Source organism: Prionailurus bengalensis, chromosome A1 (genome assembly GCF_016509475.1).
Source record: "Prionailurus bengalensis isolate Pbe53 chromosome A1, Fcat_Pben_1.1_paternal_pri, whole genome shotgun sequence".
NCBI lineage: Eukaryota > Metazoa > Chordata > Mammalia > Carnivora > Felidae > Prionailurus > Prionailurus bengalensis.
This window is the reverse complement of record NC_057343.1, coordinates 174,722,077-174,743,118: the sequence shown is the minus strand read 5'-3', so window position 1 is coordinate 174,743,118 and position 21,042 is coordinate 174,722,077. Positions and strand designations below refer to the sequence as shown.

Genomic DNA, 21,042 nt, shown 5'->3' with positions numbered 1-21,042 from the left:
GGTGGGAGTAATGAGGGTGTTTCGTACCTGCGACTTGCGGTGCCATCATCAAGCTTCTCAGGTCCGTAGGAACCTGGGGGGGGCGGGGGGGGGAGAGAACGCTGCCGGCGCTCGGGGCGGAGTCAGACCTAGAGGCGGGGTTCCGAGTCGGGCAGAGGGGCGGGGCCTGCCTGGGGCGGAACCTGCCTGGGGCGGAGCCCGGAGGTCACAGACTCAGGCCTAGAGGCGGGGCTCCGAGGGCACTGAGTAGGACGGAGGCGGAGTCAGGCCTAGAGGCGGCGGGGCTTTGAGCGGACTGAACGGGCTGGGAGCTGGGCGGTCGGGGCGCCGGGGGCGGTCCCTGCGGGGCGGGCGGGACCCGACCGGCTCTCTGTGTGGCCGCGGCCATGAAGCCGCAGCCGCCGGGCTAGGCCCCGGGCGGCTCTAGCCCAGGGCGGCCCCTGGAGGGCCGGGCCAGCCCCAGCTCCGGTCCCAGGCCGGCGGGCGACTGCTCACCATGCCGGGGAAGCACCAGCACTTCCAGGAACCCGAGGTCGGCTGCTGCGGGAAATACTTCCTGTTTGGCTTCAACATTGTCTTCTGGGTGAGAGCGGGGTGGGTTTGGGCCCCGTGCTGAATTCAGGTGGCGGGAGAAGGAGGTTCAAGCCCCTACTGCAGGGGCTGGGGGGAGGGAGGGGGACGGTCCCAAATCCTGAAGGCAGAGAGCGGTCTTTCTCCTCCATCTCCCCCCAGCCCCCATCTCTTTTTCCCACTCCACGCCCACTCCCAGGACCACTCCGGGGAACTACGGAGAGTCCCGGATTGCTGGAGGCGGGTCCCAGGCGCCGCCGGGGTAGGATGTGGGGGTGGAGTCTCCTGGTATCTTCCAGAGTCCAGGTGGAGAAAGGGGAAGGGTCCCAGGGATGCTCTTGGTGCCCCGTCGCCCATTCTCCCATCCAGCCTCACTGCTACTCTGGGGTGTGGGGTGTTCGCTGAACTCCACCCCTGTTTAGCCCACCGAGGGGAGTGTCTCCGCGAAGGGAAGGGCCGGATTCCCTCACCCAGCCTTAAGCTCCTTTGGGGGGGGGGGGGTGGAGCGGGGAAGGGGTGGTGTGTGGGTCTTGCTCCTCAGTGAGGAGGCTTGGAGGCTGGGGGAGGGCAATAGCTCTAGTCCTCTGCTGGGGGCAGGAGATCTGCCCTGTTGAGACGTCCTGAGGTGGCCCTGGGGAACAGAATTCAACATTCTACAGCTGACAAAACCGAGGTTTCGCAGGCAGTTGCTGCCCCTGCCAGAGAAGGGAGCTTCAAGTGCCCCTCCCCGGGTGGCATCTGTGCCCCCAGGGCCCTGCCAAGTCATCTTCCCTTCTCCCTCCCCCATCCCGTCTCCAAGGCTGCTTGCTGCCTCTGCAGTCTCTGCTCCTGCTGCCTTGTGTCAAAATGCCGGGCCCATTCTGTTTCTTTCAGCAAGACTTTGGCACCGCCCTCCACCCACGTGCTGCCCATGCAGTCGCCCCTGTGTGGTGGGCCTTCTGGTTCCAGCAATGCTCAGCTCTCCAGGGTGTGGGCAATGTGCAGAGAGTACTGGTGGGGAAGTCTGGAGGCCTGGGTGTAGCAAGCAGAGCTCTGAGACTGGGCAAGTCACTTCTCTCTGGGCCTCAGCTTCCCTTCCTGGGAGTGGGGGTAATGAAGCCTGCCCCTCAGGGTTGTTAGGCCCATTAAATGAATTCTAACTTGTATTCACACAGCTATTTTATTTATTATCTATATTTTATAGATGAGGGAACAGGCACAGAGATGTTAAGTCGTTTAACCTAGAACGACAGGGCCAGTAAGCACAGAGCCAAGAGGGCAGTGGGTAGAGGTGAGGCAGAGCATTGAGCATAGTGAGTCCCACCCCTCTCCCCCCAACCCCCCATGTCAAGGGGACAGGCAGGAGAAACTCAGGCTCTTTGCAGGCACACCAACTTTTGCAGGGGAGTGGGGGTGGGGAGCCAGAGCAGGAAAGGCTGGGCTGGTGCTTGAATTTTATGTTGAGGGCAATGTAGAGCAGTGAGGGTTTCAGCGCTGGATAATGGGTCTGCTTTGGCTTTTGTACTAGAGGCAGCTCTGTCTGGCTGCATGGGGAGAGTGGGTGAGGGGCATGGGGCTTGGAAGTGGGAGACCTGGGAGGAGGGCTGGGGCACAGCTAGGGGCTGGGGAGTGGGAAGTGAGGAAGGCTCCAGGGGAAGTTAGGAGGCTGAATTGACAGGACTGGGACGCTTGGAGGGCCAAGAGGGTTTCAGGTTTGGGTCAAGGTGGCTGGAGGGAGGTGCCTATCATATAGGCCCCAAGATTTTTGTTTGTTTGTTTTAAAGGAAAGCAGACCCTGGTTGCTACCCTGCTGAGAACCTTCCCACAATTAATACAGTCCAGACTCCTCCCATGGCCTCCAGCACTCTCTGGAGTCTGGCCCTGCTGCCCTTCAGTTTATCCCTCGCACCACCAAACATGATCTTACCTCTGGGCCTCTGCCAGTCCCTCCACCTGGAATTTCCTTCTCACTACACTTTTTTCGCTATTTAGACCTCAGCTAAAATATCCCCATTTTCCCTAACTGAAGCATGCCTCCACAACCCCCAGTCACTCCCCACTGCATCACTGTTTGGTTTTCTTTAAAGGATCTGTTGGTATCTGAAATTACCTTGTTTGCTCACTGTGGATTTCTCCCACTGGAGTGTAAACTCCATGAGGGCAGAGAGCTCATTTGTTCTATTTTCTGATGTATTCCCAGCACACGGAACAGGGCCTGGGACTTGGAGGTGTTTGCAGCAGGCAGTTGGACATAGGAGTCTGGAGCCAGGGAGAGGTTTGGGTGGAGATCTGGGAGATGTCGGCATCTGATGGTGTGGATAATAAGTGTGGAGGAGGAAGAAAGCAGAAGGCTGAAGGTTAAACCTGGTTGGGGGTGGGGGGGTGTGGCCATGTGCATAGGGCAGGTGAAGCAGTGAATCCTGGGAGGGAGGCTGAGAAGGAGCAGAGAGAGGATTGGTGTTGGGTAACCAAGGAGGGGTTCAGAAAGGAGAAAGTAGTAGTCAGTCACCTGTCTAAAGGCCATGGGTGGGTCAAATGGGATGAGGCAGGAGAAGTGATGTTTGGTTTCACGTTCCAGATCTAGTATAGAGGTGAGGGGAAGGAAAGCTATTTCCAGAGAAGAATACAGCAGTGGGAGGAGTCTGGGGTCAGAGAGAGGAAGGCGTTAAAGTGGGTGATCATGGTGGAATTGACTGGAATTGGTGGGGGGAAGGGGAGGAGCCTATGAAAGCAGGTGGGTGGGGAAGGTCTGAAGAGGTGGGGTCACGGCCTTGTGCTGGCTGGGGCAGGAAGGACACTCTTCCTGTGAGATTGAACATCCGGGGAGCTGCCCAGTCTCAGGTTGATAGCCTTGACATCCAGGGCTCTTCCCAGTAAGGAACTGAGGCCGGATGGTGGGTTGTGCTTAGAAGGCCCAGAGAGAACTGTGGCCAGAAGTTTTCAAGGGCACAGCCACCGGCCCAGACTAGGGTCCCTCAGCTGGATCCTGCTCACATTGGGATTCCTTGTCATTCAGGGGTCTTTGCTTATGAGCTATGAAAAGCAGAAAATGGAGTAGGGCAACCATCACAGAGTTGGAGGGCAGTGGAATGGCCAGAATGGGAAGGAGCAGAAAGGAGGCTAGGAGCCCAGAACTCAGACAGGTCTGGTGGGAGGAGAGGCTCAGGACATAGCTGCTGCTGCTGCTGCTGCTGCTGCTGCTGCTGCTGCTGCTGCTTGGCAGGAGTATCCTGGCCATCCTCTGCTCCAGTTCTGAGTTCTGGGAAGGACTAAGGTGGGATCCATCCTCCAGGCTGTGTTTTGTGGGGGAGAAACACTGGAATGTATTCTTGGAAAGGTAGAAAGGACCCTGGACCCACCCCTCCTCCTCTCTCTCCTCCTGGCTTCCTGAAGACCCTGAGTACTAGGGGGGAGGGGGCTCTGTCCGGGTGGGGAAGGATGCTGCTCCAACCCTCAGCTCTTTGATGCTGCTTCTGCAGGTGCTGGGAGCCCTGTTCCTGGCCATTGGCCTCTGGGCCTGGGGTGAGAAGGTAAGGTGGTGCAGTAGGGCGTGGGGCTGCCATGGGTTGAGGTGGTGGGAGGATCGGGCCGACCACTTGCCTTTGCTCCCCTGGCACAGGGCGTTCTCTCTAACATCTCAGCGCTGACAGATCTGGGAGGCCTCGACCCCGTATGGCTGTTTGTAGTGGTTGGAGGTGTCATGTCAGTACTGGGCTTTGCTGGCTGCATCGGGGCCCTCCGGGAGAACACCTTCCTGCTCAAGTTTGTGAGTACACCCTCACCTAGGCCCACTGGGAACCCCAACCTCCTCCCACATCTATGTAGTTAGTACTTACTAATGGGTAGTTTTATTATTACGTTATTATAACAGTAATCGTCAGAATTGTATTATCTATATAGGATTCTTTCTGCTATGACTGAAACCCAGGGGCCTAAGCATGAAAGGGTATTTATGGACTCACTAGGGAAAGCCCAGGGGTGTGCTGGGTGTCAGCACATTTGGATCTAGGGGCCACCGCAATGTCACTTGGCCTGGTCTCTCGGTTTCTCTTCTCTGTCCCTCCAGTTGGCTCCATTCCCCAAGGGGTGGAAGGATGCCCACAAATGGGTGGGGGCTGGCTTCATACTGCCCCTCCGGGAACCCCTACTAGAGGCTGAACCTCTCTCTTCCTAACCAGTCATCCAGTCTTTTTTTTTTTTTTTTTTTTTTTTAATTTTTTAAGTTTATTTTGAGAGAGAGAGTGTAGGCATGTGCGCATGTGTGAGTGGAGGTGAGGAGGAGGGGGAGAGGGAGAGAGAGAGAAAGAAAGAGAAAGAAGAAAGAGAAAGAGGGAGGAAGGGAGAGATGGAAGGAAGGAAAGAATCCCAAGCAGGCTCCTTGCTGTCAGCGCAGAGCCTGAGGAGCCTGAGATGGGTTTCATCTGACTGAGAGCAGGACCTGAGTAGAAATCAAGAATCAGAAGCAGTCACTTCTTTGCATCTCTTTGGTCCAGATTGGCTGTCTTTGGACCAATCCCCGTGGCCCTGGGAGAGGTAGCGCTCTGATTGGTGGGCTCCTCGCACAGGCCATGTCCTCTATCTGGGAATGGGGAAGGAGGTGGAAATGGCTCTGCCTGAGCCACAGGAACTAAATTAAAGGCTGTGTGGAGGGTGGTTTTTCAACGAAAACAGTATGATTACCAGAGGAAGCAGAATAAGTGGGTTATAAGAGCAGTGCTGTCCTTCGCCATCATAAAACAATGTTAATGGGAGAAAAGGTGGGCACTGTCCACTTTATTGGGTTGGGGTGGGGGTGGAGCTCTGCCCCGTGGCACCCGCAGGCCCTGCACCTCTGATCCCTACAATCTGTATGTCCCCCACCCCAGTTCTCCGTGTTCCTCGGCCTCATCTTCTTCCTGGAACTGGCAACAGGGATTCTGGCCTTCGTATTCAAGGACTGGATTCGAGACCAGCTCAATTTCTTCATCAACAACAACGTTAAGGCCTATCGGGACGACATTGACCTCCAGAACCTCATTGACTTTGCTCAGGAATATGTGAGTCCAGCACCAGCCTGGGCTACCTGCATGAGGCTCCTGCTGGGCGGATGTGTGAAAGAATAAGTCCCCGTGGGTGCTGGGACCATTCCTCCACCCATGCCCCGGGGAAAAGAGCCAGGAGGCCCCTGTCTGAGGGGAAGCTAGTTTACGTGATCCCTGTAGGTCCCCATTATGCCTAGTTCTGCAAGGACCCAGTGTCGGGGAACAGAGGCCAGAGACTCCAAACTGGCAGGTCGTAGGCCAAGGTTTACAACACACTTAAAGGAGAAAATTTGATATAAAAATATAAATTTCCCCTTCTAATAAACTCTGGACCCATAGTCTTGGCTGCGGTTACATTGCTGCTATCCCCTTTGCTGGTATAGGAGCTCTCTGTTTGCCATTGTCTGCCACTCTTTATTTTATTATACCTGTTGGCCCTCTTCTCTCATTTTTATTGTTTGTTTGGCCTCTGGACATGTTAGAGTTTGAGACTTTCCCCCTCAACCAAAGCTCTGCTCTTAAACTCTATACTTAACCAATGTGAAGAAGCAGTCAGTGAACAGTTCACGAGATCCTAGACACCTCCCGCCTGCACCTTCTCATCCACTCACACCCACTTACACATAGTCTCACCCAGTCACATTCACTTCCACAGTTACATGCCTTCAGGGCCATCAACCCAAGAGACTGTTCCGGGATCCAGAGATGAACCAGAGCTGGTACCTCTTTGAGGACTTTTCAACTCAGGACAGAGCAGACATATAGTAAGGCAGTTAGGATGTGATTTATTTGTTCATTCAACACAGAATTGGTACAGGTTTATTGTGTGCCAGACCCTGGGAAGGTTGCTGGGAATTCAGTGGTGAAAAAAGCTGGGACTTGTCCTCATGGGGATGGCAGTCTGGGGCAAGAGACAGATGATAAGCAAAACAGACAAATGTACGTGTGTGCGTGCACGCATGTATACAAAATTGTGAATAGTGGTGAGAGCTGAAATGAGGAAGGGTGGAGAAGAGGAAGGCCTTGGAGAAGAAGCAGCGTTGTGGAAAGAGGGGCAGATGTTCCCCAACAGGAACATCAGGTGCTGAGCAGAGCGAGAAGAGGCAGGCAGAGGCCAGGCTGTTTGCTGGGACCTGTGCACACAGAGCCGCTGGCCAGTCCTCACTCTCCCTGCTCTGCCCATAGGGGCCTATCTCTGTCTGCATTAAGCTGGTCCCTTGAGGGCTGGTTTCTGCGTTGGGTGGTCTAAGGCATGTGCTCCTGCCTCCCCTGACTCACGAGCTAGTTTCAGTGCGGCCTCACACTCACTATTGCCATGCCTAGGGAGGCAGTGCACGATATTCTGGGCGGAGGTGTTGGGGATACAGGTGCTGCCGTGGCATTTATGAAGTGTAAGGGTGTATGACGGTGACAGGGTTACCCTCTTGTCCCTGCAGAGAGGAAGAGAGAAAGTCTTCGCAAAATCTCTGGGGCGAGTGTGGGGAGACCCAGTACAGACATGGGGTTCAGTGGTACCTTCCCCCACAGGGCTTGGCCTGATACCCACTTCTCAGGGCACCCCTTCCCAGTACCCCCCTGCCCCCACCAACCTGGGCAGGAGCATAGTGATGCTCTGATGGGTCTGGGCTTAGGTCTGGCCTTTCTGTTGGGAGGGTGAGGAGGGGCCCACCTGCCCAGCTGCCCCTAGACCCCCTCGCAGCACAGCCCTGCCCTGTCTCCCTGTAGCCTGGGCCTGTCTCCAAACTGGATGGGGCTCCTGGGGTGGGCCTGGCTCACCTGGGGCTCTCCTCTCGCCCCTTAGTGGTCTTGCTGCGGAGCCCGAGGGCCTAATGATTGGAACCTCAATATCTATTTCAACTGCACTGACTTGAACCCGAGCCGGGAGCGCTGCGGGGTGCCCTTCTCCTGCTGCGTCCGGGACCCTGCGGTGAGTGGGATGTGGTGAGGAGGGGCAGGGGCATTGCTGTGCGCAGACCAAGTGTGGGAAAAAGCCACCACAGGGCTTGCTGGGCTCAGCCCTGCTCTGGGGGCCTTGGGTGCCGGGGGTGGGAGTCATTTTACAAGGGAGCACCCCTCCTACACTGAGGAGTTTGTGTCCATGGGCAGCAGTGGGGCCTGCACCCCTTCAGCCAAACCTGTCTCCATGATTGTAGTGAGGCAGCTGCCACACCGCTGGGCCGCCATGCTCGTGTGGTCGGGCGTGGGGCTTCTGACCCCCTGTATGGCTTTCTTCAGAGCAGAAACTTCTCCCGGTGACTCCTCTCCCAGCACAGTTCACTTGGGACACTGAGGGCCAGGATTCTTCCCATTCTTAGAAAACACGAGCAGGCAGGATTCCTAAACCGGAGGCAGCTCAGGCTGGCATTTGTAGCCATGTGTCCTGGCACCAAGGAAAGAGGTGTGTGGGCCTCTGTGAGCCTTGTCTAGGAGTGGTGGGCATGGCGGAGTCCGTGGTTCCATCTGCTTCCCCTGAGAAGCAAGAACCACTCCAGTGCTGGGTGTCATGGGCCCCCGTGGGATATCCCCTCACCAACTCACTTATTGGCCTGTTTCTCCTCAGGAAGATGTCCTCAACACCCAGTGTGGCTACGATGTCCGGCTCAAGCTGGTGAGAGGGGTGGGGACAGAGTTGGGGGCATTGGGATAGAAAGGACAGCCTCCCATAAGCTCCTCTGTGAGGTCTCAGGAATTCTGTGGGGGAGGGGGTACTGAGTCCTAGGAACCATCCAGGCACCTAGAGCTTGTACTTCCAAACATGGGGGCAGTGGACCCGTGAGCACAGACACATGTGTGTTTGCTCGTTGCAGCTCTTTGTCGAGCACCCATTGGTGCTCACACCTGGCAGTGCCCTAGATGCTAGGGATTCATGGTCATGAGCTAGGTAGACAGAGCCCCTGTTCTCAAGGAGCTCCCACACTAGTAGAGGGAGAAAGACAGAAAGCTAATGGATAAATACATGTGAACAGTAATGTGACATTTTCAACCAAGAGCTTGAATGCAAATAAAGTAAGGGAGGTTGATAGGATTGGGGCCGGGTGGTCAGGGAAGACCTCCTGAAGGAGGGGGCATCTGTTCCGAGATTCTGATGACCAGAAGGAATCTGTCATGCAAAGGCCCTGTGGTAGAGCTCCATCCAGGCAGCAGGTGCAAAGGTGTAAGGCGCTGGGGTGGAGACAAGCATGGCAGTCTAGGCTGAGAGGAGGCCTGTGGGGGTGGGTGGCCCAAGCCCCTTGCCTGTGTGTCCCCAGGAGCTGGAGCAGCAGGGCTCCATCCACACCAAAGGCTGTGTGGGCCAGTTTGAGAAGTGGCTGCAGGACAACCTGATCGTTGTGGCTGGGGTCTTTGTGGGCATCGCCCTCCTCCAGGTACTGACTCAGCACAGCATGCCCCCCCACACCCTTGCCCCGCTGGCAGACTTTCCCTCACTTGCCTCTTTGTCCTACAGATCTTTGGTATCTGCCTGGCCCAGAACCTTGTGAGTGACATCAAGGCAGTGAAGGCCAACTGGTGAGGCTGCCACACTGGCCATGGCCACCTGCCTGGCCTACCCAGGGACCCGCCCCCCACCCCTTCCCCTGCCACTATACCCATGATGGGCAAGGCTATGGTATTTCCACTCCATAGGGAGCTTGAGTGTGTGTGCGCTGTGCACCTGTAGAGAAAGCTGTGTGCCTCTGCCCGGGCTGCCTGTCCTGGAGCTGTGTGCATGGAGGGCAGGTGTGTGTGTGAGTGTGCACAGGGAGCCACCATTGCGGCTGTTGTTGGGTGGTGGGCTCTCCAGGGGACTAGGAATGGCCCAGCTAAGAGGGTCCAGGCCTGGTGGGGTGAGGTGGGGTGGAAGGGGCCCCCCGCCCAGGCTGAGACACACGTCTGTGTGCATGGCTATTAGGGCAGGCTTGGGGCCTGCTGTTGCTGGGGACACAGCCTCATGCAACCTCAGAGCTGTCTTCTCGACTAGCTGTGACCTTGACCCTGCCAGAAGCCCCCTTTGGCCTCAATGTCTCAGACTTTAAAATGGGTCCAAGAATTTTTTCTCCCTCGCTTGCCTCTCAGGATCAAACATGATGATGGCTACAAACTACTCAAATAAACAAAACCTTGAAAACCACTGGCTTACGCCCACCATCTCGAAGGTTCTGTCAGCGGCAGGGCCTCAGCAGTACTCTCCACCTGGGGCCCCGGCCCGGATGCACCCTGCCAGCGTGTTTTCTTGGCCTAGGCAGCGTATACAATTGAGCCAACCTTTAAAACTTGGTATATTTCACATAAAAGTCCAGCTCCCCGGCATCTTGTGAAGAATGGCCATCTGGCCACAACGGCTCTTCAGTGGCATCATCTCCTGGGACACATGCTTCCCGTTCTCTGCCTGGCGTGTTCTGCTCACCTAAGTGCCCTGCCTGACCCTGTAGGCTGGGAGTTGGCCTCCCCCACCTCTGCAGGGTTTTCCCCTGCAAATGCTGCGAGGCTGCTGTGGGCCAAGCCCGGATTGAAGCATGGGAGTGAGAATGGGGAGGCTGGAGCCTGCCCCGAAGAGGCCACAGCCTGGGAGGGGTCTGGTCCTCCTGGGGACTAAGATGGGTGCCCTGCATGCCCAGGAGAGGGGCTGAGGGGTGGGATGGAGATCGGAAAGGTTTTGGGAAGGAGTAGCTGGAAGCCTGAGCTTGGCACCCATGGGGATAGGGGGAGCCAGGTTTGGGGGCCATTGATGGTTTTGACTCCTAGGCTCCCTTGGAATCCAGTTCAAAAATCTTCCTGGTGGCCTGCAGAGCTGCTTCATGGCCACCAGAGTGCGCATCAGCACAGCATTACCTGCGTCCAGCTTTCCTAGGGCAACCTCATCCAAGGTACAGCCCTGTGCCTGGTGTGTCCACCCTGCTTACTAGCTCTTTGGGGTTCAGGGAATTTATAGACTTCTAAAGGAGTAAAATGGCTCAGATTTGGGAAGTCTGGCTGCTGCTTTCAGATCTGCACAAAGGGGGTATATGGAGTGACTGTCCATCCCCCTGCATTTGTGGGTGAAAGGAGAGGTTTGGGCTAGTTCATAGATCTCTAACTTAGATGCCCTCAGGGCCAGGTGGGTTATAAAAATAAATAAAGTGGGCCTTTGCGTTGTGAGGCCTTTGTAGTGCAACTTTGATTTTTCCCACTATTACTGGAGATGGGACACAGAGACTGCTTTGTAATGAGAAATATTTGCATGATTGAGTCACTAATGGCAACTGGGCTTTGAGTTACAATGGGTGTGGTGGGGACTGTGGCAAAGCACAGTTTCCCACCTGAAAGTCGTGGCTGTCATTCAGCTGTAGCTAATTACTGTAAAGTGGGAATGTGGGTCTAATGTGAGACATCTGGAGAAGCCAAAGAGCCAGAGTTTTATGTGAAATATCTTAATTTTTAAGTTGTTGGCAACTAATGAAAAAACGTTTTGAACGCTGCTAGCCAAACAAAAGGTGTGGGGGCCAGCTTTGGGCCCCATGCCACTATGGATCCCTCTGGAGCAGTCACCCGTGGGTCTCTGGCCGCTCTGCGATCCAGGCCTTCTGGGAGCTGCTGCAGGTGGGCGGGGTGTGGGTCATGTGCCCAGCACTGTGGCTCCCAGATGCAGGCTGGACTGTGTCCTCAGGCCTCCGAAAGACATAGGTGGCGGGTGGTTTATACATGCTACAATAAATGCAGCTCACGATATTGTGCGTGTGTCTTGTGGTCTCTGATTTTAAATGTTTTCATTTTCATTTTCCCTCAAACCTCGCAACACCTTGTGAGGTGGAGAGTCCTTTCCTGATGAGGAAACTGGCTCAGGGCAACGAGTTGCCCAGAGCACACAGCCGGGAAGAGGCACCCAGGTCTGACCCCTCTTGGTGTTGCACTGCACCAGTCCTGCCCTTCTGCCGAGTCTAGGTGAAACCTGCACACTTGAAATGCCAACTAGTGAGGGGCAGTAACCTATCACTCCCCAAGTGTGAGCTGAGCATCTGCTTAGGGGTGGGGAAGTAGAGCAGAAAAGGTCAAGGTCCTGGCCCTTGTGCTGCATTCTTGTGCAGGAGACACAAACACAAGTAGGCACATAAACATTCATGCTAGTAGTATACGCTATGAAGAGAGTGATGGCTAGACTGACAGTTGGGTGCCTGGGAGAAGGGACCCCTTAATGGGCTGGTGGGAGGGGCTGCCATTTCTGGGAAGCTCCAGGGGAATGGTGTTCTAGGTTTTGGTACCAGTTTCCCTAGAGGTCCTGAAGCTGGGGTGGGCTTGGCATGAAGGAGCCTGGGGTGCTGAAGAGGTGGGGGTGGTTGAGAGGCAGAGGGAAGTGGTAGAACCAGAATATATTTGGCAATGGGACTGATGAGATGGGATAGGTATGACTGGTAGGAGTGGCTGTGACTCTGGCTGGGGACCCAGAATTCTCCAAAGCTCAGTTTTGCTATATGATATCCATCTGTCCATCTTCCATTCACCATTCACCCACTTACCCACCCACCCACCCACCAATCCATCCACCACCTACCCACCTATCCACTCATCCATCCATCCACCCACCCATCCACCCATCCATCCACCCACCCATCCACCCATCCATCCACCCACCCATCCATCCATCCATCTATCCACTGCCCCCATCCACCACCATCCACTCAGGCCCTGGCTGGAGGCTGGGGTTACCAAGACAGCTCAAACTTGCCCTTGTCCTGGAGCCCGCAGTCTCTTGGCAGAGACAGATGGAACAATTGCTAATGGCATAATGTGTATGTGGTGACAGCACTTCATGCTGGTTAGAGACATGTTTCCTGTCCCCAAAGTGGAAGCTGAAGCAGTTCTTTTCCTTGTGCTGAGGAGTCCCTACCCAGAAGGGGATCTGTCCAGATGTGTAGAAAACACAAGGAAGCTTATAAGGCCACCCCCTGCCCATCCCTCTAGGTGGGTCCCTAGGCCATGGGAACCAAGGGCACCCACCCTCTGTCAGGGAGGAGTGCACGTTAGTGATGACAAAGGTGGCCATCTTCTTGCAGCCTGGGAGCCTCACATAGCCCTGGGCCTGCATTGTCTAGCTGCTGGCAGCCTCTGGCATCAGCTTGGCAGGAGGGCATCCTGTGACATCCATCTACTCCAGAGTGGGGAACTGGAAAGGAAAGAGAGATCCTGGACTGGTGAATTCTTGTTGAGGAGGTCAGACGGGCTAAGGAGGCTGGGGTAAGGTTTCCTTTCAGAAGATGGCCAGTGAGGCTAAGGTAGTGCGTACCTTGGAGGGAGCCACTCCCAGTGATCACCAGAGGGCACCAGAGCACAGTCCATGCAGTGCAGCAGAATCAGCTGGAGACAGGGAGGGGCTGCAGGTGTGGGCGTCATCGCAGGGGAGGCCCCTGTGGCTGAGCAAGTCCATTCCATGGTTCCAGAGACCTGGAGGTGACCCTGTCGGTGCTAAATCCAGGCATTACCATCGTCTGGACTCTTCTCCAAGGACTCAGAGCCAATGACATTGCCTGAGCCCACCTTTAGGCCCCTGCACGCTGTGTGTGTGTGTGGGGGGGGCGCTTCCTCTAGGAGGTCCAGGCAACATGTTCCAACACATATATCTCCATTCACTCATTCAATCAGATTTACTGAGCACCTACAATATGTCAGACACTGTAGGACAAGGATACATAAGGAACAAAATGAAGATGTCCCCACCCTGTGGTGCTCACAGTCCAGACCAGGGGTCGGCAGTCTTTGTCCACAAAGGGCCAAATAGTAAACATTTTAAGCTTTCAGGGCATACAACCATCACTCAACTCTGCTTTATGGTAGAAAGGAGCTCTTGGGGCACCTGGGTGGCTCAGTCGGTTGAGGGTCCGACTTTGGCTCAGGTCATGATCTCGCGGTTCGTGAGGTCGAGCCCTGCCTCGGACTCTGTGCTGACCGCACAGATCCTGGAGCCTGCTTCAGATTCTGTGTCTCCCTCTCTCTCTGCCTCTTCTCTGCTCATGCTCTGTCTCTGTCTCTCAAAAATGAATAAACGTTAAATTTTTTTTTTTTAAAGAAAGGAGCTCTTAACAAAACAAACAAATGGGCATGGCGGTGATCTAATAAAATTTCCTGGACACTGAAATTTGAATTTCATATAATTTCCATGTGTCACAAAATATTATCCCTCTTTTGATAATCAACCATTAAAAAACATAAAACCATTCTTAGCTCTGGAGCTACATGAAAACAGGCAGTGGGCAGGGCTCTTTCCCTGGGCTAGAGCTGCCCACCCCACCTAGGACGGAAGAAAATACCACACAGTGAGCGTTGAATGAGGCACTCGCAGGGGAGGAGGTGTGTGAGTGCTATGGGAATATCAGAGAGAGTAGGCGGCCTTGGGGGTGTGGGGGTTGGGGGTGGGCCTTGGTATTAAATGGGGTGGTCAGAGAGTGGTCTTGCTTTCTACGAAAAAGCAAGATGGAGCAAAGACTTTTAATTTTAAATTATTTTGATAGCATAGGTAAAATAGGAACACAATCTACTTTAGAAAATGGATGAAACTAAAACTAAATTACTGCCCCATTCCATTCCCCTCCCGTGCCTTTCTCCCTTGTCATCACAGCTGTGAACTATAGATCCTTCCGGACATTTTTACATTTTTAAAATCTTGCACTCATATTACATACACAGGGAAAAGGTTCGGTATCACTGTGTGTGTGTTTGAAGCGGCAGGATACTGCCCCTCTCTTGCTGCAGCTTGCTTTTCCAACCCCCACAATGTGTTTTGAAGACTTAGTCATGTCTGTGCGTGTAAGGCTGCTTCATTCCATGTAACTGTAGGGGTGTTTCCCTGAGTGACTGCTGGGGTGTTTCCCTGCAGGGGCAAGCCATGTTTTGCCTCCCTGTCCCTCACCTGATGGATGGTGATAATCAAGCTGTTCCCACTTGGGCTCCACTCCCAGGCTCTGGTTAGAGGCGAAGCCAAGCCCTCTCTCCTGGGGTTTAGGCTGGAGTGGCCACTGATTCACTGGACAAGAGGACAGGGCTACAGAGAAGGGTGGCCTCAAGTCAGGGCTGATGGCAGAGTTGACCCCAGCAGGTCCCTTCCTGGGGCTGGGGCCTCATTTCTGCTCCTCAGCCCAGACATTAGCCTGATGGGCGGAGTTTTGCATCTAGGGGCCTGGAACTCAGCCCATCCGAGGTGTGAAAGACACAATTAGCCCCTTGGCAGTGTTGCCTTGGTAATGCCTACCTGGTCCCCTGTGCAGCTACACAGACAGATGGGGACATCAGTAACCTGTATACAGAGGGGCCTCTGCTGTGGCCCAAAGCTCTAGTCCCTGGCAGAGGCTTAGGTGCCTGGGAGCCTGGAGACACCTGGACACCTGGGTCCTGCCTCCAGGAATGATCCTCTGGAAATCGGCTCTGAGCTCTGCCTCCTGATCAGGTCAAACTGTCCCCCGGCTGCTCCAGCATGCCCCCGGCTCCCACCATGGGAGTCTCCCGGGAATCATGCCTGGGGAGAGGGGGTTCTGGGCAGGGGGGCCACATGGAATGTGGTGGTTTGCCTGCCAGCCAACATTTGCAGGTACTTGTGTGTGTGCCTGGCCGTGCTGCTGGGTGCCCCAAACTTGGCAACAGCTCCAACACTATTTCTGTCCTGAGGGGGCTCAGGGTCCAGTGGGAGATTCAGGCAGGTGAGTCACCAGTCTTGACAAGTGATTTATGTGTTTGAATAGGTGGTGCAGGCATGTGGTTAAAAACCGCAAATGGCATGGAAGGATATGTGCAAATCCCTTCTGGCCCCTGTCTCCTGGTCACCTTCTCCTCCCCGGAGGCAGCCACTATTGTTAGTCCCCTGCCAGCCTAGTCCTCCCAGAGATGGTCTATGCATTCAAAAGCAGATCTCCTCAAGAAACAAAGCAAGCCCAAACCCAATCCACATACTGCGCGACTGGCGCCTCTAACAGAATCTTCTGTCTGCCTTTTTCACTGACCAGCATTTCTGGGAGATAATTACATATCAGTATGTATAGATCCACCCAATTCTTTTCAACAATAGCAAACCGATAATAATGGTGAGAACTTACACTTAGTATGTGCTAGATGCTCCTCTAAGCACTTTATTTATATTAACTGATCTACTTCCCCAAACAGCCTGGAGATGGGCACTCTGCTTATCTCCACGGGCGAGGAGGCCGGGATGCCCCACTGTGTGATGAGGCCTCGTGGACTTTCTCGGCCACTCCTGATGGACATGCAGGATGTTTCCAGGCACCGAACACTCTTGTACTTTTGTCTTTGCGCAGTTATATCTCAGAGGATAAGTGCCTGGAAGCGAATGGCCTGGGTTAAAGGGCATGTGCATTTTTAATTTAAATAGCTATTGCCAAATTGCCTTCTGAAGTGATCACACCCATTTACATAAAGCCGCACCTGCCCCTCCCGCTCCCAGCAGCCAGGGCCAGCGCCGCCTTTATCCAGCTTTTCTATCTTTGCCAATCTGATAGAAGGAAATGATCTGTCCTTGTGGTTTTCCTTTGCATTGCTCTTACAAGAGGTCAAGCGTCTTTTCATACAGAACAGCACCATCTGGCATAGCCAGAATTGAGCAGTGCAAGGTCTAAAAGAGGCCTGGAAGCCAAGAGGGGGTGATTTTTCTGTTGGGGGTGAGTTTGGAGACAGAGATCTCTGAACTGGTCCTTGGGGTGTGGGGCAGACACAGGGAGGGCACTTTTGGCAGAGGGAGGGCCTGAGCGAAGACTCAGGGGGCGTCTTATTTGTCCAGGTCTGAGGATGCCCCTCTTCTCAGCAGAGTCACCCTGCTTCCTGAGTCCCTAATCCCCAGCCAGGCTGTTTCCTCTTCTCCCTCACACAGCTTGAGCTAAAGCTTGGTGCCTGGGGTCCCTGCCCCACCGGGGGCTTCTTGTAGGATCTCTAGAGGGAGCTTCCCTCCTCACCCCACCATGCCTTTAGTGAGGTAGCTGGCCTAGGCTGCCTCCCCTGCCCCTCCCACCCGTCTCTGCCTCCAGCCGGGCGGCCCGGTGAGCGTACATCCTCATTAGCACGGTTCAGTGGCCAGCACTGGTAATTGATCTCCCTCCGGCCCAGTGTGGACGGCGGCTAATGGGGATGAATGTGGCAGGAGGTGCCGCCAAGGGACGCTCACCCGGAGGCCTGCAAGGGGTGGAGAGGTGGGCAGGAGATGGAGATGCCTGGAGCAGGCCTGTGATTCAGATGGGGAATCGCAGGTGTCTCTGCCCACCCACCAAGGCTGCCATCTGGCCTTCAACCCGGGCACTGGGGCAAGATGAACTCACAGGTGGGCAGAGGGGCTCTCAAATTTAGCTGCCTGCTGGGGTAGGCCAGTCTAGGAGGCAGGACTGGAGTTCTGGGATGGCATCCCAGGAAAGCATTGGGGCCCTAAGGTAAGGTCGGCAGTGTCCTCAATTAGTCATGTCTGGGGGAGGGAGAGAGACATTCCAAAGCAGGACCAGGCAGCCATGGGGCCTACTGGAAACAAGGATTCCATTGCATAATCAATACACAAATCTTTATTAAGTGCTTACTGTATGCCAGGCTCTGGGTAGGGGCAAGGGGACCAAAACAATCAAGACCTTCTTTGTGGGTGGCGGGGGCAGGGGAGGGGGTGATAGAGAGTAACTAGGAAAATAAAAACTTAAGATGGTAATAAGCGAGGACAAGCTCTCAGAAATAAACAGGGTTATGTGATACAGTGACTGAATGAGGTGGCCCTTTAGGAAGAGCCTGAGGAGGCCTCCCTGAGGAAGCAACATGTGAACTGAGACCTGAACAATGAGAAGGAAAAGCGTTCCAGGCAAAGGAAATAGGCAGTGTGAAGGTCCTAAGGTGGGAACAAACTTGGGATGTTTGAGGAATAAGAAAGGGCCAGTGTGGCTGGCTCAGTTGGTAGAGCATGTGACTCTTGATCTTGGGGTCATGAGTTCAAGCCCCATATTGGGAGTAGAGATTACATACAAATTAAAAAAAAAATTTTTTTTTTAATGTTTTTTAAAAGAAGAGACCAGTGTGGTTGGAGTGTGGCCCATGAGCAGGAGATGAGCTGAGAAACTGGTGGCAATAAAGGCAAGGAGGGTCATAGTCAAGACCAGAAGCCGAGCTGCCAGGTCTACGGGGTCATGGTGGGTCGGACCCCTTTCCCGAGGTGGTGTGGGCCATACACCAGTGCTGCCTGGGTCTGCTGGGCTGGAGCGTTCTGGGAAAGCCAGGCTTGGGAAGAGTCTTGCCACTCCCTGGTCACTGTGCCTGCAGACTTCAGGGGGATAAGGGGAACTCCCAGAGATGTCCAGGCCAAGCTTGGCCTGGTTTAGAGGAGACACAGAGACCTCCTTGGCCGTTTTAAGAGAAGGTGTCCAGGGCCTGCTACCTGCACATCACAGTGGCATCCTGTATTCTCTAACTTCTGGCTGACTTGAGAGGAAACTCAAACTCAAAAGTCCCCCAGGACTGAACAAATCTATTAATGAACGTTAATGTTATAGGATAAAGCTTAACACCGAAGCAAGTTGGAGTTAGCCTGGCAGGCAAGCAGGAGCACTCTAGAATTCTTATAGGGTTTTAGACATAAAACCCATGTATGTGTTTTATGGACAACTTAAGCAACTTCCAAGGGTAATCTTGACTGTTCTCTTGATTTTTGCCATATGTGCTGACTTCATTGTCAAGTGCCCAAGCTGCCATTCTTGCAGGGCTAAGGTGGGTCCTGGACCCACAGTGGGCAGGCATTTGCCAACCAGAAGAGGCATCTCACATGAAAGGATCACTCCAGACTAGTCCCCATTCTCTTAAGGCATGTTCACACCACCATATTATTATTATTATTATTATTACTACTATTATTATTATTTTAAGTAAGCTCCACGCCCAGCATGGAACCCAATGCAGGGCTTGAATTCATGAACCAGGGATCAAGACCTGAGCTGAAATCAAGAGTCAGATGCTTAACCAACTGAGACACCCACGTGCCCCCACACCACCATATTCTTGCTTAGATTGTCCTCTTTGACCCACAGTGCCATCCGCACTCTGATGCTGGTCAGTTTCTTCACATCCATGAAGGACCTACTCAAATGTTCCTTTGTTTTCCTGGCTGTCCCTGGTCCTCTTTATCCCCCTCCTGTAGGTTCCTTTCTATTGTCTATTAGGGCTCAATATAGTAAAACTTTTTGATTATACATCCTAGTAAAATGTGATTCAGAAAGTATTTGATAAATTTCAACATTAATGTATGATTAAAAAAAACCACAATTTTTTAGCAACTAGGAAAAAAAAGTTCTTTAACCCAATAAAGGGCATCTACCGGACATGTGGAACAAACTTTATACTTAAGGTTGAAACATTAGTAGCACGAATAGGACAAAGATGTTATCAGTGCTGTCATTCAGCATTGTAGTGAAACACTAAATGATGCACTAACACAAGAAAATAAATAAGTATACAGATTAGAAGGGAAGAGACAAGGGCAAGAACCACCTCTTTCATCATGTTTCCAATGAAGCAGATACTTAATAAATGTTTGTTAAATTGAAGAAAAATTCAGTGTGCCCTCAAAGAAGTTTCTTGAAAAGGGGAAAAAAACGAATCCTCTATTAGCAAGAGTCCAAGAAAATTCATTGATGCTCGGGAGATTCCATGATCATGTCCTCCAAAAAGATAGTAACACAATATTTCCCTAAGGCCAGAACTGAATGACAGAGCTCTTGGCATGCCAGGAAAGGACTTAGTTTTCAAAATAATTGGTATTGGTTTCAAAACAGGGACAAGATGCTTAGGTCACTGGAATCTCTGTGGCAAAAGAAGCAAATGGCACCTGGTTTCTGCATGAGGAGCAGGGAGCTGGGGCAGCAAAGCCAGTCAATTACTTCTAGTCAGAGGAAGTTGCAAGGATAAGAGGTGTGGAACCCAGGAACTCTTTCTGCTCTTTGTCCTGAGACAACTAAAGTCAAAATATCCTGCCTTTTTCTCCATGGGGTTCTAGAATATTGAGTTGAATTCCGACTTTCCATCTATTCCCTGCCATGTCTGGGTTCTTGGTGTATCTATGAAGTCAGCTCAGGAAAAGTAGCTCTGGCTCAAAGCAAACTGGGTGTTGGGCATCTGCTGCTTCTGCCTTGTCCCCATCTCTTCCCCCATATTCTGGTTGGGAAGAGTCCTCCTCCATCCTTAAAGGTCTATGTTCTTCATGGGAAGTGAGAACAGGACCCAGGTTTGACCAGTCAGCATGTTCTATCCCCTCGGCAGTGAAGTGGGCAAAGGATGTCTGCTCTCGAGTCTTGGCTGAGACAGAGAAGTTCCCTCTCCTTGGAGTTCTGGAGCTGCTGGGGACCTCCTTCCTTCCCCTGGTTCCAGAGTGAAGCTGACACAGGGAAAGAGACTCAGGAGAGGGTGACCAATCTTGGCCTGGTGACCACACCAGAGCTCTAGACCTAGCTACGTCTGATGCAGAGCTTTCTTTCCAATAACAGAAGCAAATAAACACTCTCTCCCCACTTTTTTGTCTAAGCTGGTTCGAATTGGGTTTCTGACATCTAAAGCTAAAAGAGTTCTGATCGACAACTGAGAAAATGAAAAAGTCTGGTTGGGAGAAGCCAAAGGTCTGGGTCATACATACCATCTCATGGGGAGGGGGAGACACAAACAGCTTTGAAATGGAGCCCAAGTTGGCACTCCCTGCCTCTTCCTTCATTGTAGGTTGACCCTTCCAAGGAGGCTGGCCCTGAGATCCCAAAAGGAATGGCAGAATGATCAGACATCATGCTAAGTCGTTTTTGTAAAGTCAACTTATCGAGGCATAATTCGCAAACAATAAAATGTACCCATTTTAAGTGTATATTTCGGTGTGTTTTACAGATTTATTCCCCTATATAACCCCCACCACAATCATGATAGAGAATGTTTCCATCACCCAGAAGTTGCCTTGTGTTCCTTCCTCGTCAGTCTCTGCTCCTCTCCCTACCAGACAACCACTGCTGATTTGCCTTCTGTCACCGTGAGTTAGAATTTTTCCTCTAGAGTTTCATATACAATCAATCTTCAGTATTCACAGATTCCGTATTTGTGAACTCGTTTACTCACTAAAATTTATTTGTAAACCCCAAATCAATACTTGTGGTGATTTCATGGTCATGCATGGACACGTGCAGAGTGGGGAACAATGTAATTCACTCGATGCACAAGTTCCCAGATAAGGTTAAACAAGGTGACACTCTGCTTTCTTCTTTTAGCTCTCCTGCTGTAAGTAAGTGTCCTTTGTGAAGTTTATTTAATATCATGTTTTTCGCGTTTCTCTGCTCTCTGTTGGTGGTTTTGCTGTTTAAAATGGCCCCCGAGTGTAGGGCTGAAGGGCCATTGAGTGTTCCTAAGCTCCAAGAAGGCTGTGATGTGCCTTGTGGAGAAAATACGTATGTTAGATAAGCTTTATTCATACCTGAGTTTTAGCGTTGTTGGCCACGAGTTCAACATTAATGAATCAACTATATATATTAAA

At 52.8% G+C, this 21,042-nt stretch overlaps 1 protein-coding gene across 3 annotated transcripts; it reads left to right on the top strand.

Annotated features, from left to right (window-relative positions):
- Positions 1 to 220: 220 nt before the first annotated feature.
- On the top strand, positions 221 to 11,255 carry TSPAN17 (tetraspanin 17). Of its 3 annotated transcripts, XM_043595266.1 has the most exons (9): positions 221 to 583; positions 4,029 to 4,079; positions 4,169 to 4,315; positions 5,415 to 5,585; positions 7,372 to 7,497; positions 8,131 to 8,178; positions 8,819 to 8,935; positions 9,016 to 9,077; positions 9,624 to 11,255. In XM_043595266.1, the coding sequence occupies exons 1-9, from the start codon at positions 497 to 499 to the stop codon at positions 9,658 to 9,660; spliced, it is 846 nt and encodes a 281-aa protein (XP_043451201.1). In that variant the 5' UTR covers positions 221 to 496; the 3' UTR covers positions 9,661 to 11,255. The 3 variants fall into 3 exon arrangements, with proteins under 3 accessions (XP_043451201.1, XP_043451282.1, XP_043451364.1); XM_043595347.1 differs by lacking the exon at positions 4,029 to 4,079 and having other exon boundaries at positions 268 to 583; XM_043595429.1 differs by lacking the exon at positions 8,819 to 8,935 and having other exon boundaries at positions 268 to 583.
- Positions 11,256 to 21,042: the final 9,787 nt, after the last annotated feature.